The sequence below is a fragment of the Diadema antillarum genome, unplaced genomic scaffold, assembly GCF_040938485.1.
Source record: "Diadema antillarum isolate AM-2024a unplaced genomic scaffold, OU_Dant_1.0 seq00001285_RagTag, whole genome shotgun sequence".
In the NCBI taxonomy this organism is placed as follows: domain Eukaryota; kingdom Metazoa; phylum Echinodermata; class Echinoidea; order Diadematoida; family Diadematidae; genus Diadema; species Diadema antillarum.
The window spans coordinates 337,530-359,545 of NW_027272064.1; the positions used below are offsets into that span (position 1 = coordinate 337,530).

At 37.3% G+C, this 22,016-nt stretch overlaps 1 protein-coding gene across 1 annotated transcript in view; it reads right to left on the reverse strand.

The window, feature by feature from the left end:
* Positions 1-1,323: 1,323 nt before the first annotated feature.
* The window catches only part of LOC139707938 (copine-8-like), a 45,509-nt gene continuing 24,816 nt past the window's right edge, over positions 1,324-22,016 (reverse strand). The window contains exons 10-17 of the mRNA XM_071619933.1: positions 18,747-18,813; positions 15,075-15,237; positions 12,789-12,970; positions 11,706-11,833; positions 10,345-10,447; positions 8,535-8,592; positions 7,752-7,825; positions 1,324-6,556 (exon numbers count right to left, since the gene is read on the reverse strand). Coding sequence (XP_071476034.1) covers positions 6,353-6,556; positions 7,752-7,825; positions 8,535-8,592; positions 10,345-10,447; positions 11,706-11,833; positions 12,789-12,970; positions 15,075-15,237; positions 18,747-18,813 — 979 coding nt within the window. The 3' untranslated portion in view covers positions 1,324-6,352. The remainder of the gene's footprint in view (positions 6,557-7,751; positions 7,826-8,534; positions 8,593-10,344; positions 10,448-11,705; positions 11,834-12,788; positions 12,971-15,074; positions 15,238-18,746; positions 18,814-22,016) is intronic.

Consider the following 22,016-nt stretch of genomic DNA (forward strand, 5'->3'; position numbering starts at 1 on the left):
TTCCCAACAACTTTTTTTAGTGTTTGATTTTTTGTTATTGTGGAGTACATGTACAGTACTGAACGGAGAAATGTATGCGTGCATGTCATATTCGTGTTGGGATCAGATTCTTGTTTATCTGACCTTGTTGGAACGGGACTCCTCTGTCTCGATTCGCAGGATTTGGGTTTCATGCTGGGATTGACTACAACATGTATACATACTTGTATTCTACAACCCCAAATCCAACCCAAGCCATAAAAGCCAAACTTGATCAATGCCACACAAGCTTGAGCAACAATACTTGGAGTAGTTTTGCATATTGGCAAGGGCTGATTTTGGCTCACCAGAGGCCACAAGAGGTTTAATAGATAGTTATGTGTGTGTTCTGTTGGGTACTAGTATGTTAAAGGCATAATTTACCATTTGCAGATGAAACAAAAACCCAGCATTAGTGCTTTAAAATAGTTCTAAAATGTGAGTTAGGGATAGGAACAACCACTGTAAAAATTTGAATCCGTATGATCGATGTCAAGTGTTGTTAAATACACAAAATGTGAACAATAGTTACAATAAAATGTTTCCAGACTAAACTGTCTACAGTTACGGTTTATTGAGAAAAACACTGATATCTCCTTATATTTTAGGCTTAATTGCGAAAATTCTATATGGTAGGATGTTTAGTGATACAACAGACCTACACATATGCATCAAATGTGATACACTGTATTTTGAACATTTTTGAACTCACTGCTCCCAAAGGTAAACTGGACCTTTAACATTTTGTGTACAATGAGGACAAGGATTGTGATAATGATCATAATGACAGAATTATTGATAATACTATTCTTTCCATCTTCTTGTTCTTCATACCACCACCATCACTGTTACCATTATCATCATCATTATGTAGTGTCCTCTATCACATTTTTTTCTTATGCTATAACTTTGCTGAAGTCCGTAAATCTGAAAAGTATTTGAGCAGTCAAAAGTCCTGTCAAGGTTACCCTCTACTTGTAGATGTAGATTGTATACAAACACCTTTTCAAAGATCTCTAAAAAATTGACTCGATCAATGATTATTAGTTGATGAGTAGAGACCAATGCATAATCATTACTAATTTGAAAATGACTTAAAGTCAAATATGGTTTCCCGACTTGTTTTCCTGCCCAATACACATTACTATGAGGGTAAGTGACACAATGCTACAAAGCCACTACAAGTAAGATTTGATTCTCTTTTCATTAAAAATAGGAAACACAAACACAAAAAAGGCAAGCAATGGATTCATCTAATGAGAGACATTCACAATTAGGTTTACTTACTTTTTAATACACACACACACCGGTCTAGTGTTTTCAGCGTATTTTTAAATTGCTACATTTGCATCATAAATACATTGCATTACTGTTACACAAAATAATATTGAGTAAAAAAGTGAATCTGTCGTAGAAAAATAACGCAAAAACCCACAGAACCTGTAATGAAAAGTTAAATGAAAGTTCATGTGTAGTGATAGTAATTCTACACTTTATAGCCCTAACAGCTTATTTTAACATGTTTGAATGTTTGTTACACAGTGAAAGCCCTAAGCATAGAAAAGTAAAGGCAAAAGGATATACATGTACATGATAGAATTTACAATAGTTGTCAAGTATGCTAACCATCTGTTTTAAAAATACCATTTTTCTGGGATGCTCGGTTGGGGATTTTTTTTTGTTTTTAGATTTTTTGTTTTTTTAAAAGCTCAATATCGTTAAATGACTATGATTCTACTGCACTATTTGTGTAGCATGATAAATACTTATTAGTGGAAAAAGAAAAAAAAATTGTTTGCGTCATGATAAATACTTGTCTATATTCTACTACAATGCTCATTCAACCTGCATTCATAAAGTGGTTGAAGGTATATGTAAACTTCTAGGTATTCTAACATCATGTCACCAGATGAAGTTTGAAAATACATGCATATCATTTTAAATGGGAACCTCATAACAAGGTCAACTGGCCATCAAATTCATCTCAATTATGTGCAGCTTCTCTCTGAACACAACAAACAATAGCTTCCACTCTATACATTGTAAATCTAATTCATGATCAAATTAAACCACGACAAATTGAACAAACGTGGGATTTTATGCTCACATTCGAAACTTCCATTCTATCAAGGAATAATATCCTCAAGGTTTCTAACTCCATACCCTGTTATGTGAGTTTCCCCTCTAATCAACATAACCAAGTCTTCATTTGAGATCTTTGCAAACTCTTCCAGCTTTCTGGATGTAGGATTCAAAGGACTTGATCATCAGTACTTGCCCTCTCACAGCTGTCATGTTATTAGTTAAGAAGACATTCCCCCCCCCCCCTTATTATAAAGAGTTCAAAGTTCCAACTTTGCTCCTATAATAACAGCACAACATCTACTTTTCAAAGACATACATAACACAGGACATGTGTCATTACAGCTTAAAGGGTAACATACTGAAGGAGGTATATTATGCTTGGCAATATAGTACCACAATGGCATATCATATACGATACAAAATATGAGTACCAATATATTTTGGCAAGGCAGATTGGAAAATGGTGTTGTAAAGCTTTACAGAACAATTACAGTATCCAACTGAGGTCACTTACCTAAGACAGTGATACCTTTAAAATGACATCTTTCTTAGGTAAAAGCAAAACAAACCAAAATTATATGCACTTTACATCTCAATCTCAGCATTAAGTAAAAATGTATTAGTGGCTTTTGTACCACACAATATTTCTGCCACAACAGTGCCTTCCTGACATCCCAATGCAATTATAGATTTGCTTGACAATTTAGTACCACTGAAACTTGCTGTCACATCTCTTCATGCCAAGAACTTGCATCAATTGCCCTACCTGATATACTCCGTGATAATAATATGTAGTGTTACTCTGAATTATTTTGCATATAACACATATGACTGTAAAGTGTTATCTTAAGCTATATGCCTTTTCCTTTAGACTGAATCAAGAAAGCCCATTCAGTGATTATACTATGGTGACAATTTCTCTGGATTGTTGCCACATTTCCCATTCAAGGGACAGGCATACTTAAACATATACACCTCTCAGAAAGGATTACCAGTCAAGTCATTCAAGTACTGGTCTGAAGCAAATTTTGAGTGGAAATTGTAACTACACTTTGGAAATGCCTACAGATGTAAAAACTGTGAAGGTATGTGTGATCAGAACCAAAGCAGTGCTCCATAACTAAACCAAACACCAAACAGGCACTTGCTGGTGTTAAACAATTTGTTCCATGTGGACAAGCACCATCAAGTGCCCTAGCAAAACTAGGCACAGGGAATACCCCATTATAAAGAGGTTGCTGGAACCACCAAATACCTCTTTATGTATGACCGGTATATCATTGCAAACATACCAAGAAAGAGACAAGCAACAAAAACAGTAGTAGAAAATCGAAACCACCCAATTTAAGTCTTTAAAAGCAGTACCACATTGTAAATGAGCTTATCATAATGGGGTTTTTCCTGTATCACACACGGAATTTCATGTGAGAATAATATTTTCACCTGTAGGTACAAATTAACACTATATATAAACCCTCCTCTGAGCCTAAATACTGGCTATCATTCATGGGATGGAAAAGTCATTAAAAAGGAAGCAACTTGGTACACCGTGTGTGTGCAATTAATGTTTCCATGATTATTTGAGGTACATCTGACAACTTCGAGGGCTTGCTGAAACCAGGTCATACGCTCTTTGATACAAGAAGACAACATCCAGTACAATGTAAACTTCATTTACATAATAACTGGTGTCCATACAATCCACATACATAATGCTTAACATTTTTACAATTATTATCATAACTCAATATCATAAATCCTGATATTCTCAGTCATGTATATAAATATTCTTATTTATTGACATTACGTTAATACACTGATATCTTGACTCATGATAGTAGTACACTGACAAGTCTTCACAGAGATTTGATCATAACTTGTTATAACAGAGTAAAATGTAAATTTGTGAGTCTCCAAACTTTACATTGATTATCATTCCATATCCAATATTATATCATAGAAATATCTATATCAAATAACAATCATCCACTCAAAACACACCTGACAAGTTACACAAGTATCAAAGAAGTATCACCTAATGTAGTGTCAGAAAACAAACTGTTATTGTTTTTTTTTTTTTGAGGACAGGATGTATGATACATTATATACCTCATTTCTAGAATCCTCTCATCTGATTGGTTAAAATGGGAGTCATGAAAATAGCTGTGCCCCATTTTTGAGTTACTGTGACCGGGGCCGGGGCACAGTTAGTAAATAGATTTGGAGACAGTCGCGACCCCGTACACATAGATCGCTCATATGTACACACCAATGATACGACCGCCGCGCATTCGATCAGCGTGCTGTAAAAGAGACTAGCGGTCACTGTGCTCTGTAAATAGGTTTGGAGACGGTCGCAATCCCGTAACGTTACACGGTACGGACGTACACATAGATAATCACTCAATGTACGCACCCACGATACGACCGCAGCGCTGTCGATCAGCGTTGATTACGAGTGCTGTAAAAGAGACTAGAATCTATATTTTCGGTATCTATATTTCAGAATCTATATTTTCGGTATATAAAACAAATAATGACTGCTTGATATTCGGGGCACAGTTAAAATTATGTAGGCCCTCGGTGATGTGAAAACCATAACCATGCCCTCAGCTTCGCTTCGGGCATAGTTAAGGTTTTCACATCACCTTGAGCCCACAATTTTAACTGTGCCCCTCATAGCAGTCATTATTTGTATACTATGACAGAAAAAAATAAATAGTAAAAGGAGAGAAATGTTTAACCTGTTGAGGATGAGTCTCAAGTATAGTCATATATACTCATACTCACTATATTCTATGGGAAATGCGTGTTGCAGCATATTCAGTCTGTCCTCAACAGGTTAAAGAGCAAATTTGTTGCAGACATCACATCAGGCTCTGATAGGCACCCATGTGGCAATGTCAGCCATTCTGACACAATATGAGAGTTAGTACAGTACTGTGATGAATATGTTCATTAATGACATAAAAACTTATTACAGCTATGAAGACTGTGCACAAACTTTACTCCGTAAGCATAGAACATGTGTAGATTGACTGCAAAATGTTGATATTCCTTAGTAGTATGAAAGAGTAAACAAAAATATGACCACTGCAAAGACTTATCACTATGAAAGTCATGTTTAAATTCATCTATATATCTACAACGTATCTAGTGTGTGTGCGTGTGTGTGTGTGTGTGTGTGAGGGCGGAGGGGAGGGATGAAGTATATTCATGCCACTATTATAAGAATTACAAATCAATGATTAACAGTGATGCATATGGCATTCTCTGGAAGATTTCTAAAACTATTCCAAAACTGACATAAAATTTTGTAAGGAGAAGAAGAGTGACTGAAAATCTCTGATAAACACTAAACCTTGTCTCTTGAAGCCAAATATCTTAACAGTTATGTTCATCCACTATGATCACATTACATTATATACATACATAGAGCTGCACCATTTCATTTTTATTTCTTTTTTAGTTTTTGGTTCCACAACAGTATCTGTCCATCTATTTTATGGAGGCAGTGGCATTTTACAGAAGTGCATCTCTGGAAATGCTGAAGAGAGGTAGGCACATGGTATTTCAATGGAATTAACAGTAAAATATCAAAACAATGACAAGAAATTGTCACATACAACATAAGTTAACATGGTCTCTTTCTTTTCAAGGAAAATTTACCAAAATAAAATTAACAAAAACAAAAACAAAAATCAGTGGAAAGCATCTTCTAGTACAAAGATACAGTGGAGAAAATGCTTTGCACTTTATTCTAATACTTTATTTTAATAAAAATGGTCTATAATATAAGAATGTCTGTGATAGCTTTCACGGGGCTCACTGAATAACACACAATATTCACAATTGCAGTTTACCATACTAACACCTGCATGGCGACAACTAGAAAACAAGCTACAAAATAAAACTGTGATCATTCTTGTCAGTGCTGTGGTAGGTACAGTATGATGAATGTAGTAAAGGAAAAAAACTGTCTAAGTCTCGGTGAAGTGAGACGCTCACTACAAATCAGGGCAGCAGTCAAAGTTTTCTGTTATTTTCTTTTGTTGTTTTTGATACTGAGAGTTTTAGAACAGACTTACTGTGCTTAAATATATCTGATGATATTCACATATTGTATAAGCCATTATAAAAAAAAAATACACACACACAAAGACATTATTTCATACATGAATAGTACTATCAGCATTGTGTTTTTGGTTAACACGAATGTGTAAAACACAGGCAGATTTTGGAGACTGCTCTACACGGCAGGTGGTGGGGCTGAAGGTAGGGCCGTGTTGAGTGACTGGTGAGGGGCGGGGCTAGTACTGGGCGAAATCCCTTTGCTCTCCATGAAGCCAGTCACCTGACCTGGTACTTCAGCTAGCACGTCCTTAGCAAGCCTTGCCTGGCTCATGTCCGTGTTACCGCCCGACGAGGTGATGTATTCCCGGAATGGAACAAACTGGAGGACGGTGTAGAAGAGTTGATTTGACACTTAGAATGCTCTCAAGGGGGCAGGGAGGGGGGCATTGATCCGACAACTATTAAAACATAGCTGCATTTTCCAAATATTTTCATTCATGTACTACTGCCAATTTGTCTGATCTTAACAGTCGACACCTTTCATGAATAGAACACACAGTCAGGCATGGGGAAGGAGTAAGAGGAAATGCCTTACAATAATATGCTTAGAATATATATGTCAGGAACATTAATGGGATACTTTAAAACACAATATTTTCTCAGCATTTTCCACTAAAATAATGTGATAGTTCTTCCCCTTGTCAAACATTATTGTCTTGAAGTTTACTGATGTCAGTAGGATTTGTAATTTGTAACTGTACAGTTCACGTACAGTAAAAATGTTACATGTATGTGAGATATTCAGATATCTCATTAACACAAGACGAAATATTTCACTGAAATCATGCATATTTCTCTTGCTAGTTGGTCAGCAATACCTGTACACATGCAAAGTTCCAGATGCATATATAATTAATCTGTTTATTGACATTCATTTCTCATGTGACTCACACCTCAAAACAAGGAAAACATTTAACAAACATGGGTACAGAAAATGCACAGAAAATGTTATCTCAGTATGGTAAAGACAGTCTAAAGACACAAATCAAAATGATGCATATTGATATCAAAGTAACATAGGGCTTCCTTCAAGTATTTTAGGTGTGCCCAGAATGAAAGGAAGAAATCTCCTTTAGCACATATTGCTAGGCAATGCTTAGCACTTCTTTACTTAAATTCTTTACTGGTACTCATCACTTTATCTGTATAATGTTAGATGAGGAAGAAAAGGCACATCTTTGGTAAAAAAAAAGTGTTTTTCCCTTTTCTGTGTGTCCTAATAAAATTTGGGGGAAAAAAATCATTTTCCATGAAACCAACAGTAGTTTTGGCTAAAAACAGACAAAGTGCAGGTGACTTCCATCATAACAAAATCCTCAAGACCTGCAGTTTCCTTTTATTATACCAGAATTTCATTATAGCTGGACAAATAAAGCACATTAAGATAAGTTTGGAACCTGAATTTTCACTTCTTCGAAACAAGATTAATGTTTTAACCATGTTCATTATAATGGGATCCCACTGTAGCACCGTACAAAAGTAATGCTCGGCATCTCTGCATAAGCCTTACTCACCTGTACAATATCTCTCTGTGCCACGCTGCCTCTATACGACAGTGCCTGCTTATCTGCATCCAACTCTTCCATAGCTACACAGGGGAATTAAGGAGAAACAGATATGTTTTAGACATGCAACTTTTGACTGAACACAGCAGATGCAATTACTCTGTTCAGTTTTGTAAAAAGAAGATGAGATGTGACATTTCAGGTGGCAGAGTTGCACAATACAACCATATGAATCACTTGATGAATAACTGAATGTTTTTTTACTCCTTTCTATTCATTTATTCTTATTATTTTTTGCTTGCTCTCTCTCTCTCTCTCTCTCCAAGAGGATCCAATCTTGAAATTGTCTATAAGATCAATTGATAACCAAAATAGTAAGTTTCATTTTCTGTATATGCTGTAAACGGTAAAAAATATATTTGTGATCAATCTTACTGATGTATGTATTCTTTTCCATATAAAACAAATGAATACAACTTTGGTTATGCACATAATTGGTCTAAGGCTCCATTAACATATCAAAACAACTAGCTGCTGCATTTGCACAAACAGGTCTTGTAGCTTTTCTGGCCCACCTAAAAAAAACAAAAACAAAAAACAAAAAACAAAAAACAAATAAACCCAACAACAACAAACAAAAACAATCAAATTATGGGTCCTTTGAATTTCATGATTTAGGGGAACAATTCTAGTTTATTTCGGAGGTTTGACTAAATGTGCCAGAGTGTATGCATGATGTGGTCTCATGTCACATCCGCCATGCAGTTGGGGTAAAAAGGGAGGCACACTCACCATCAAACTCAGCAGGTCCTACACCGACTATGATGATGGACATGGGCAGTTTGCTCGCCTAGAAAAGATGAAAATGGATGAGGAATCATATAAAAAAATGTACCAAAAGTGTCCTCCTGCACAATATATACCTTTTTACCTCTGCACAAAAACGCTAACGTACAAAACAAAAACATGACATTACAATCTCTTTAACTTTATTACAGTTACAGGACAATGAATCATGCAATGCCCATGCATGAATGTGGGACAATGAACAAGAGTCTAATGTCAAACACAGCTATACACTGTACATGGCTCGTGGAATGGTGGGGGGGAGGTGCACTATACAAAGGAATACATAAGGTGTCACCACTTTGGGCCCCCCACTTTTTTACCCCGGAAGTGCGTAAGAGGCACTAGAAATAGATAGAAACCTTGAAATGTGAGCATGGTAAGGCTTTGTGTTTGCAGTGAAGATTTTTTTTTTTTTTTTTTTTTGCTTGTCAGCTGAAGAAACATGAAGTGGCACCAGAAGTTGCGCTGAAGGCTTTTTTTTTTTAGCTTGTTAGCTCATGAAACCCAGATGTGGGCCCCCACTTTTGAAAACGTGGCGCCGGCAGTGCTAAAAACCTTTGTTTAATCCTTAACATGAACTAGCACATTAATAGCTTAACCTGTTCCTTCAGTAATTCTCCGAGAACCTTCAATGCCCCAAATGACGTTCTTTTCACCCATTGACAAAGAATGGACAGGATGGTAATCCACTTGTTCAAAAGCAGTCAAGCGATACATTTATTCATTTCCATGGTCAACGGCATGTGCCAATGAACTATGAAAAATATAGTTTGGATGTGAGATATAAAAGGGGCGTGAGCTTGGCTTGCAAAATATTTTGTTATACACTATAAGGGCACCCTGAACGAGGATACAGAAAGTGAAAATCTAGTGAGCTCAGCCTTGATTGCTATGCCATCTTCATACAAGTTTTGTAACAAAACAAGAACACTGCTACACTGGAAAAAGTAATGCACAAATACATGTATGAAATTTCAAGACAGAAAAAGAACAAATATTGACAGCACAAACTCTATCTTTTGATAAAAGTTATTTTTCAACTCGGTATAAATACAAATAAGTGGGAACATGAATATACAGTACGTCATGAAAGCAGACACTCTCCTGTACATTTTGGGAACTGGGTATAACTGGTTCCTGTAAGGCTAACTTGCCAAGACTTTTCATTAACCTTCCATAATCCATCTAATCTTGGTGTAGCAATGGGCATCAGCCTACCAGGAAAGCCATGGTGACAAGGTAGAAATTCGAGGGATTAGGTAATCTCTATTCAATGGCAACTAGTTTCAAAGCATCTATGCCAATCTGTAAGGATGGTACTCCAGCATGTGTGCCAATTGGCAAACAAAACACATTGACCCCTTGCGGATGGGATAATTTTGCTACAACACGCATTTCCCAGAGACACTTGCCCGAAGTATACTCAGGTCTCATCCTCATTCATTTTAGTATAATTCCACCTGTCCATGCTATTGTGTTTGTATTATATGTGTCTATAAGCACTGTGCTGCAATATTCACTACATGGGAAAGAAACACAAACTATCAAATTGAATCGTTTTAAACTTGGTTTACAGAATGTTTCTCTGACAAGAAACGCACAGATTATAACCAGTGTGTTAGGTCTGTATAGCATACATGTAGCCAAAAGACTATCCAAAAGACTGTCTAGTTGTCAATTTGTCCAGGTATTTAAGTTTTCCGGATATACAGTCGAGGCTGGTCGATGATAAATATTTTCACATCCTACTCACATTGATGACGGCCATCTTGGTCATCTCCATGTCTGAAATGACGCCGTCTGTGATGATCAGAAGGACAAAGTAGTTGGAGCCGTCCGGGTACTGCTGAGCAAACCTGGGAGACAAGGCAAGCATATGTGATTTGATTGTGGTATCATTTATGACAGTCGATGTTGATATCTAGTACGTACAATTGTAGCACTGAGCAGTATCATCACACAGGCTCAATCAACAGATATGGTCATGGTTGGCTTTATCCCTGAGCCCTTGTCTAGTTTTCAGTGTGTTCCCCTCCCCCTCCCCCTCCACCCCCCCCCCCCCCCCCCCTCCCCACACACACCAAAAAAAATGCACCTACATCTCTTGGGTTGACAGACATATCAGGTGAATTGGTCTGAGATGTACATGTGTGACTTTGATATGGCAGAAGGTCAATACACAGAGGGCCACGTTTGTATATCTTCACTCTGACATTAACTTGTCAAACAGGCTCTCGTCATCGTACAGCAAATACACGTGTACATGTAGTTATCAACATGTCAAGGCAAAAACAGGAATTCACAGAATCTTCACATTTCTCTCTGCAATGATAAGCGCTGCTAATCTGGCACAAAATTTAGAGTGAGCTTGTCTTGACACCACATGCAGTTTCTGACCAACTTTGGTGGAGATTTGAATGGCATGCAACAGAAGTGCTACCACCTTTAAAGGGCAGCTTAGGGCGTTAAAGGGATCGTATTGTTTTGGTTGAGACCTAATTTCAGGTTTTAACATTTTTTGGTGAGATAATGAAAAACTCTTATGAAATATGAAAGAGCATGTAATTCTATGAGGAATTCAACGTTTATTTGATGAAAATTGGTTTTGAAATGGCTGAGATATTCAAAAAGAGTGATTCTAATAAAGTGTGGGACCCACACTTTATTACTGTCGCTTTGTTTTACTTTGTTTTTGGATGTTTCGGTCACTCCAAACCCAATTTTCATCAAATAAACTTTGAATTCCTCTTAAAATGGTATGTTCTGTAATATATCATAAGTATTTTCTTGGTATCTCGCAAAAAGTTAAAAGCCCAATTCTTATCTCCACCAATACTGTACCATCCCTTTAACCTCAGTTGGACATGACTTAATATCCACTGTAAAACCAGAAATGTTTGTGTTCATAAAAATGTATGTGTATTTTGCAAGGAGCTAAGATTTGCAAAAGTGAAACACAAGTGAAAGTGTTTCTCTACACAATGCATTAATTCCAGTGGCAATTCAAGAAAGTTTCACGCTGCGAAAAATTCTGTCTGCTTCAATTCTTAAAAGTCACATGCCGTGAATGTTTCTGAGAAGCAGCATGGATGCCTTCCCAAGAGAACCGCTCACCTGGCCACATGGTTGATGACTGGTGAGAAGTTGGTGGGGCCGTAGAGCTGGACCTGTGCGATGCAGGCCTTATAGGCTTGGAGGATTCCAGTAAGCCCAAGGCAAAATGGATTCTGAGCATTGAAGTTCTGAAAGTATCAATAACACAAAATTAAAACATATGGGGGAGTATACTATCAGGTAAATAGATATATATTTATCTCTATATCTAACTATCTCTATCTCTCTCACTTTCTTTCTATCTATCTATCTATCTATCTATCTATCTATCTATCTACCTACCTACCTACCTACCTACCTACCTACCTACCTACCTATCTATCTATCTATCATCTATCTATCTATCTATCTATCTACCTATCTACCTACCTACCTACCTACCTATCTATCTATCTATCTATCTATCTATCTATCTATCTACCTATCTACCTACCTACCTACCTATCTATCTATCTATCTATCTATCTATCTATCTATCTATCTATCTATCATCTATCTATCTATCTATCTATCTATCTATCTATCTATCTATCTATCTATCTATCTATCTTTCTTTCTTTCTTTCTTTCTTTTTTCTTTCTTTCTTTCTTTCTATCTATACCTACATACATGTACATAGTCAAAAACACGCTGAAAGGGAAGCAGATCCATGCTATGTCTAACTTGGAGTTTATACTGTGGTACATTTTCTTCGATCTTGAAGAATAGTTTTTAGAAGATCCTTAGTGTAGTCATGCTGCAAACACTCGCACTATGACCATGTCTTTGTTCCTTTTCATGCTATGTTGGGGCGACATATTTGTTAATTACAGTGTCCTTCTCTCACAAAATCTGGACTCACAAATCAACATGTAACACAAGGCAAAATCCCCTCCCTTTTACTTCATCAATATCCTTTGAAGACTGGATCACAATTCTCGAAAACAAGACGTAAGGGGCAACTTGTAATGTTAATCTTACAGAAGAACATTATAATGTCCCCAAGACAATCATCATGCATTCATGGCACAATAAAAAATAACAACAAATTTTCTGAGCCAATAAACTATGAACAGCAGCATTCTCAGTGATGGGAGGACGTACCACCGGGAATTCGTGAGAGACCTGTCCAGCTGGCGGGATTTTGGCCCCAAAGCCGAGTACGGGGAAGAGCTTGTCAGAGTCGTAGTCCTGGATGATCTCACCGACCGCTGTGATGGCCTGCTCGTAATGGTTGGGTGCGTAGGGATTGATGTAGTGGAGCGAGTTGGTGTGACCAGGATTTCCTGAAAGCACAGAGTGTAATTAATGAATATGTGACCGTGCACCTCAAAACGAACATAAAGTCGCACACACTGATTTTGCGTGAGGACTGAAAATAAGTGAAATGGGTCAACCTAGCCGAACTTGACTTTTTCATATTTTCTGAAAGAGTGGGTCTTCTTTTACATTATGCTAAAATTTGGTATCATAAAACCGGCAGGAAAGTGTGTTTTTTTAGCAGTTTATCTCAAACATTTTTGGTAGAATAGTGTGATTTGGTGTGTCTTTAGAATCCCTTTTTCATTTCTGAAAAACCTTGTCCACACTCTTCACTTTCAACTCTAATAACTTTTGAAAGGATAGTGCTACTGCTTTGAAAGTTGGCATTAATTATGGACAGAATGTGTTAATGAGGCATGCTTAATTTCAATTTAATCTGATAATCCCTTCATTGTTGTTACTCTGGTGGTTTACTTCCTGTTTTTTGTCCCTTTCATCGCACAGCCAGCACGGTTTGGTAAAGATTAAGCGCTTGAATAGACACTGTACTTCAGAGCCTCTTTTCTCAGTTCACACTTTTCCTGAGTTTGTGCTTTCTTTCCAATATTTAGATAGGTTAGGAGAGTCCATTTGATTTGAGTTATACATCATTTTAAAGCTTAAAGTCTGCTCTTTCAGAATATGGTCTTAACTAAAAATTCATGTCTGGCGACGTTTTGTTTGTTTTGAGGTGCAGGGTCACATATAATGTTTAGTGATGTACAGGTAGTTTAAACATGGCTAACCCTAACCTGACAATGTACCACTACTGGAAAAAGAAGAGTTACCAACATTAATATCGTCGCTGGGGTGACAAGACCTCGTATCTAAAAAATGTCAAATTTTCAGGAGAGCCAAAAACAATGGCAGCCAAAGCACTATAGCGAATGGGATAGCCTTTCATTTGACATGCCATGGTGGCTTCACTTTTGGAGTAAGACAGGTGGGATTTGGCCTGGACATCACTTAACCCATTATTTGACCATTAATCTAAAAACGTAACTTTCACAAAAATGTCAAATACAAGGTCTTGTCACCCCAGCGACGATATGTAGGACAATATATTGCATAACAATAGGTGTTACAAAATACATTTCCCACTTTTGATCCTTAATAGTTCAAAAACTGTACATCAGATAACACAGTCATTGATATGAGTAATAGCTGAATAGTGTACAGTTTAGTTGGAGGTGATTTGAATATGACAGCATGAATCAATTTAATTAAATCCATGATAAATTTTAAAGTTAGGTTCCAGATTTTGGTTAAATTTGAACCCTCTGTACAAAATTGAACTTTACACAAGAACCAATGATGTGTATGTGAGTGTGTGCTTACAATGACCCTGAACAATAGACATGAAAAAAGATACGCACATGTTTTCAGGTGCTTGCATGTATACACTACATTTCAGGATGAATGAAGACTAGCTGTGATAGTGGAATTTCTCATGAATATGTAATAGAGCATTCCAATCCTGGCCATTGTTCAGGACCATTGTCAGGGTTTTAACCACACACTCCCATACACACCAATTGACCCCTGTGCAAAATTAAAATTTGTACAGAGGGTGGAAAACAGAGCAAAATCTGAAACCTAACTTAAAAATAAATCTTGAATTTAATGAAACTGATTTACAGTATGCTATCAATTTTAAATTACCTCCAACAAAATTGTAAACTATTCAGCTATTGCTCATATCAATGTCATTCTTATCTGATATATAGTTTTTGAACGATTAAGGATCGAAAGTGGGAAATGTTTTTTGTAACACCTAGTACATGTATTACAATGTTTATGAACAAGTACCATCTTGAATATTCAATGAACCAGTACTGTTGTGATATGATTTGTCTACAGCTTGCCTGTTCTGTGACATATTTTCACGTAATATTCATAATTTTACAGAGATGCTCTCCATGAAAGTTAAGGGTGGTGTCCCCAAACAACCTGTAAGTTGTTAAACAGTGTGATGCACACATATTTGTACAAACAAGAGTATAAAACAAGAATGGATGCATTTCTTTTCTATTCATCTATTAAGTGATAAAAGTCTCAGAATACTGATCACAGATCTTTCCTGCTTACCATTTGAAGCTGTGAAGTCAACAGCTACTGTAAAGTTCAGCTGCATGCCGCCGGTGATAAAATCAAGGAAGCTGTGCTTTTTCTGGATGACACAGTTGAGCAGCTCGATGGTTCCTGAATTCTTGTAACTCTTTTTCTTGGCCTTCTTCTTGGGGTTAATGAGCTGTGGGATGAAGCAACAGGCGGGGAATGCTCAGTCAAGACTGGACCCATTCACTCTTCCAAATTTGTAAGCATGATCTTCCTAACAGGACTGTCCCTGAAATTTTGCGCCAGTTACAAAACATGCAAATCTTGTCAAGAAATCTTTCCCTGAGGTGCCTCTCTTAGCCATCAAAGAGGCTGGATCCATTCATACTAGTACAGTATATTATACCTCCATTCACAAGACTGAGGGGATTAACAGTAGGGCATTCTCAATGCAGGCAGAATGCCTGCATCCGGAAATGAAGTAGAGAATGCGTGCATGCCGGACGCATTCTGGATTGCCAGCAATTGACTGTCCATTGCGCCTAAGTCAAACATGGTCTTCCAAGCAGTACTGCCCCCCTGTATCATCTGAGCAATGTTATGTCAGGTCCAAGACAAGCAAATCTTGCCAGGAAATGTTTCCCCCACTGCCTCGTTTTAATAGCCGCCCCCCCCCCCCCCCAAAAAAAAAAAAGAAGAAGAAAAAAAAAAAAGAAAGGTCAGGCAGTGTAGAACTTAATACATATTGTAACTTGTGGCAAAATAGGAAAGCATAATGCTGTCTTTTTCTTTTGTATTGTACACACATATACATTGAAGCAAACAAAACTGATGGAACCATTATTAAGGGGAAGTTCGTCCTGAAAATTTGCTTGTGTGAATAGAAGCACAAAAATAAACAAACAGGACAGTGAAAATTTGAGCAAATTCTGATCAACACTTAAGGGTTTATAATCATTTCACAATGCAGCAAATCAAACACAAATTGACAATATTATGATGTCACACATGAGCTCACCCCTATTTGCTCTGTACTATAAAATATTTTCATTTCATAAATTTCCAATTGTAGCATGCACCCAAATACAGTCACTCTGAATATTTTTCTATGCAAACTCTGTTTGAAAAAAGAAGAAATCTATCATCAATAAGAAACAAAAAAGAGAGGCTTTGAAACATTTCATGCACAATAAAAACAGAAGGTAAATTCATATGCAACATTACAAAGCAGTCAATTTCTGCTTGATTGGTCACACCTTCCAAATTTCACAATTTTCTTATTTTTCATCCGAATTTGGTCAAACTTATTTTCTTTATAGGGTAGTCTTTCCCCTTTAAGCCTGTGCTTCCTGGTCTTTTACTGATTGTGAAAAGAGAGAATTAAAACAGACTTCATGGTCACTGCAGTGGCTGTAGCCATCTATTGCACCATGAATTAAATATGTTTTGATACGCTAACATGCTTCAGTGCTGTGTTCAGTTTTACCCATGGGTTTACTGTTAGTATGATTATCATTGTCTGAATAATTTGCTGCAATCTTGCAACATCCTCTGGTTAGACGCAAGTCAGTTCAACTTTTGTGGGTTTTGGCTGCCATCAGTTCACTTTTTAATAGTCTGTGTTTTAGACCACAGCTTCTTTTTAGTCTGCCGTTTTGTAAATGCTCTTACGGTGGTCTATCAAAATGAAAACCATGTTTGAGAATTTGGCCCATAAGTAGTCCAAATTGTTTAAGATCTATTCAACAATATTAACAGCGAACTTTTCAAACTTGTGACTGTAGACTTGTGAGACACTAGTCGAATGAAGAGGACTGAAGTACTTGAAGATAGAGGGGTGTAAATGTGACTATGCATCACAAAACCAACAATAAGTTGCACTCCCTGATTTTACGTGAGGACTCAAAACAGGTGAAATGGGTCAACCCAGTCAATCTCACATTTTTCATATTTTCTAACGAGCAATCATTCTATATTATTGTAAAGTATGGGATCATAAAACAAATTGGAAATTGTTTTTTCAACAGATTTTCTGGAACACTTTTTTTTTTTGTGGGTAGAATAGTGTTATTAGATATATGTCTCAGAGTCACCTTTCATTTCTTAAATGATCCTTTTTACATGCTCTTTACTTGCAATTCTTATCAAATTTGAAAAGATGAGGATGTTACTGCTTTGAAAGTTGGTATCAGTCTAAGATGGCACAATTTGATAGAGCATGCTCAATTTCAGCTTAATCTGACAATCTCTTCATTGTTGCTGTGGTGTTTCACATCCTGCTTTTGTCCCATTCATTGCACAGCTAGCACAGCTTGATAATGACTAGACCATTTACTTCAGACCCTCTTTTCTCAGTGCACACTTTTCCAGAATACAAAGGTGTATGTGCTTTCTTCCAATATTTGAATAGAATAAGAGAGTCTATTTAAATTGAGTTACAAACCATTTTAAAGTTTAAAGTTTTCTCTTTCAGAATCTGCCCTTGACTGAAAATTCATGTTTGGCGACTTTTTGTCGGGTTTGCGATGCAGGGTCACATATCTTAACCCTTTGACTTATTTGAGGGCTGATTGGTGCAGAAAACCCAACATCATGGTACACACTGTCCAAAGTCCCAATACAGATAAGGCAAAGAAATCACTTACAAGCAAAGATGGTGTACTATAACTTTCTTCAAACAATTATTGTGAGGGGGAACAAACATAAAAGAGACTATGATTTTGTCATCCAGGAGTGATAGTGAGCAAGGTTGAGATTTGGTGTCTATAAAATCAATCCAGCAGTCTAGAGTTTCTTTACACAATGGACTTTGGTTAATCTGGTTAAAAAAAAAAAAAGAAACCATGAGCACTTTTCCTTGCAGATTTAAAGGGCTAAACGACATAAATAATTCAATTGAAAGCAAAAGAGTATAAGACCTCAACACATAATTTTTATGGTACAGGCTATCACATATTCTGGTATGTAAAATAAATGTAAATACTGTAAAACCAGAAATGTTCGCATACATTTTAATTTTGCAAATTTTGTGAGAGCCAAGATTCGCAAAATCAAAGGTACAGCATAGTTCTGGTAAGGGTTTGAGAACTTGTCTAGCACCATTTCATATTTGCTTGCAATATATCGTAGGGGTCTATTCAAAACTTACCTGGCTGAAGTGATTTGCCAGGATGATGAGTAGTTTTGGAGTATTTTTAGATTACAAGTAGGGTATAGAATAATAAAAGTCGGTATACCGACTTTTATTCCATGGAGGATCCAGGCTAGCTTGGACTTGGGGACAACTCGGCCCTATGTATTTCAGACGATTTACATGCAGTTTGTGATTGACATATTTACGTTCATTTTGTATGCGCGCCAAAGAGGTTCTCTTCTAGAATCTCTTTGATGTGCGCGTTGTATCAACTTGGCCCCTAACTGCAACCAGCCAGAACGTGAAGCGCTCCAACAGTACATCTGTACAATTCAGAGGTACAACTCGACTCCGCCGTCAAAGCGAGACCGAGTTGTCCCCGAGTCCAAGTTAGCATGCCCCTAATCGGGTATAAAGTTTACCAACACAACAACACACATATGTGGAGTGCGGGCTATTGCTATGAGGCAGAAATTGGCAACATTTGGTGCTGTACAATGTCATCCTACATTTTCATCAAGATTTTAGTGAGCAAACATTCAAATTTGTCCACATTAATATCAACTTACCTCAAAGTTTGCCCGCCCCTCACTCAGCTGCCTCATGTTCGTCGTCGCCTCTCCAATAAAATCGTGGCTACTATGAGAAAAGTGTGCCCACGAATAAACAAAAAAGAAAAAAAAAAGGGGGCCAGAAGTGAAACTGACTGTTACCACCAAGCAAGCACTATGCACTAAAGACATACAGCATGCAACCAACATCACAGCAGGGAATCTATGCAGTTTTGAGTTGAATTGGGATTTCAAACACATGACCTTGAAAGAAGCAAGAAATGCATACGTGACATATTTCACATCATTTTTCTCTTTGAAAATTTTGTGAGTTGACTGATATTTGAGAAATTAACAATTCTCCTTAAATTCTCCTAAGAAAGGATCCAATACTTACTCCTTGTTCTTTCATTGTGGTTTTCGATCGTGAATTCAACCACTCGTGAAATGTCTGAGTCCTAACTTGCAAAATGTCACACTTGTGAAATATATGACGTATACGGTCAATGGTTTATAACCCATTGAGGATGGGCTAATTTTTCTATAACATGAATTTCCCATAGACACCTGCCTGATTATACTCAGGAATAGTCTTCAAAGGGTTAATAAGTATGCAGCCATGGCACCAAAAGATTTCAGTCCCCTCTGAAGAACTAGGTAATGTAGATGATGTACTCTATACGCAGAATACTTGGCAAGGTTTTTATTTTCATGAATTTTGCGAGTTAGGTGCTATTTTTGATTCGCAAATTTCAAGACACAAGAAAATATTGACTCTGATCCCGATATGAATGTCATGTGCACATAATACAATACATTTCTCTGTTCAGTACTGGGCAAGTCCAAGATAACGCGCACGTTACGTATGGGACATTCAGAGACTTTTATGACCTGAAAAATAGTGTTAATGGCCTTTGATCATATTGAACTTCATCATGGTGATTGATATCTAGAAGAAGTATAATCATGTAAAAAATTGAGAAAAACGACCTTGACAATTATATTCTAGAAGAGAAAATATGTGCTGTTACGTATGGGACCAGAAAAATTTTGTTTTTTTGAACATTTTTTTCAACCTCAAAACTCTCTGAAAGTATATCATTCTACAACTTGTAACTCACTGTGATGAAAGTCACAACACTCAAGATTATCACATGTAAGTTTCATGTCATTAGGCAAAAAGCTCTAATTACAGGTTCTAACTAGAAATGTCGCTACAGCGACTGGTTATACCCCCACCAAACAACATTTTATAAGCTTTGGTCAAAACAACATTTCATAAGCTTTGGTCAAAAAACTGAGGAAGTAGTTAAATCCGCAAGATCTTTCCTTGATCTTCTGCCATTAATATGCCGTTACCATGGCAACGTACTTTCGGGTACTGTCGAAAAATGCATCTTGCACATCTACAACCAAAGGCACACATCTGTACCAAGTTTCATGGAAATTGGGCAAAAACTGAGGAAGTAGTTTGCAACACAAAATTTTCCATCATTTTGGCTCATAATATGTGAGCTGTTACCATGGCAACATACTTTTTGTCACTGTCAAGAAATGTGTCATGCTGACCTATATCCTAAGACAAACATTCAATATGAATTCCATGAGAATTGGAAGAACACTGATGAAGCAGTTTTGCCATGAAGCATTTTGCCCTATATTTTACCAATAACATGCCGTTACCATGGCAACGCACTTTTTGCCACTGCGGAAATATGTGTCTTGCACATTAACATATTCAGATGAACATCTGTACCTAATTTCATAAAAATTGATCAAAAACTGTGGGAGGAGTTCGCGACGCAAGATTTGTACCCATTTTTGCCCATAATATGCCGTTACCATGGCAACGTACTTTTGGGTACTGTCAAAAAATATGTCTTGCACATCTACAACCCAAGGCACACATCTGTGCCAAGTTTTATGGGAATCGGTTGAAAACTGAGGAAGTAGTTCGCGACGCAAGATTTGCAACGGACCGACCGCCCGACCGACCGCCCGACCGCCCGACCGACCGCCCGACCGACCGCCCGACCGCCCGACCGACCGTCCGCTGATTCCTATATACCCCCTTCAAACTTCGTTTGGCGGGGGTATAATTAAAGACAGACATGACGTGTTACGTATGGGACAGTTACGTATGGGACAGTTTGTCCCCCATTCATTTAGTGTGTGAAGAACCATGTTTATGGGTATTTTGCATAATTATTGAAGTAAAATCAGTAGAAACTACTCAAATACTGATTCAAATTGTCAAGGAAACAATATTCCCCAAATATTCACCATCATAATTACATTCAATCATATTTTTATATTTTTATGACCAACCTGGGTATGCATGCCCTTTGTCCCCCATTCGTTTAGTGTGTGAAGAACCATGTTTATGGGTATTTTGCAAAACAATTTTGCAAAATACCCATAAACAAATTTTTGCATAATTATTGAGGTGGAATCAGTTGAAATTACTTAAATACTGATCCAGATTGACAAGGGAACAATATTCCCCAGATATTTACCATCATAATCACATTCAATCATATTCTATATTTTTTATGACCAACCTGAGTATGTATGCCCTATTTTTATCAGGATAGTTTAATTGAATAGTTTAAAGTGTTTACTGTACTTCCATTGATGAAGGGCAGTTTGCCATTTAGTTTCAATAAAAAACAACTTGACACAAGAGATATTATTAGTTTAATGAATAAGCAATACCTGCTGCGTGGAACCCCAGTGATCGAGTGGATATATGATGTCTGTCTAGCAGTCAGGTCATTGATTCGAGTCACACCTCAGTATATGTATACCCATGAAGTTTGTTGTGTGGCTACTACTGAAAACTGAATACGGAAAATTTGTGTATCACTTGCAATTTAAAAAAAAAATCATTTTACTTTTTTTTTCTATACTATATCACAACCATTTCAAATTGGATCTCCATCACATAAACTTTGAATTCCTCTAGTCTTAGGATTTTAAGCTTTTAAAGGCAATCGGTCGTCGCAGGCGATTCGCAGCTCAGTAGAAAAGCACGACAAGCTGCTCCTCCCGTTATTGTACCCCCGTACGTACCGAATGCCGAACACGACGCTACGCAGCGCACCAGCGAAAACCAGATGGGGCACGAGAGCCGTGCGAGCCGTCCACTGTAATTTCAACATGGACGCCCGAATACCTACCGAATGGGGCCGAATGGGTGCACGCACAAAACCGCACAACAGCCATGTGCATGAAAATCTCTCCTACGGGTCCCCGTCGCGACACAACAGTAGAGCTGTGTGGTGTACG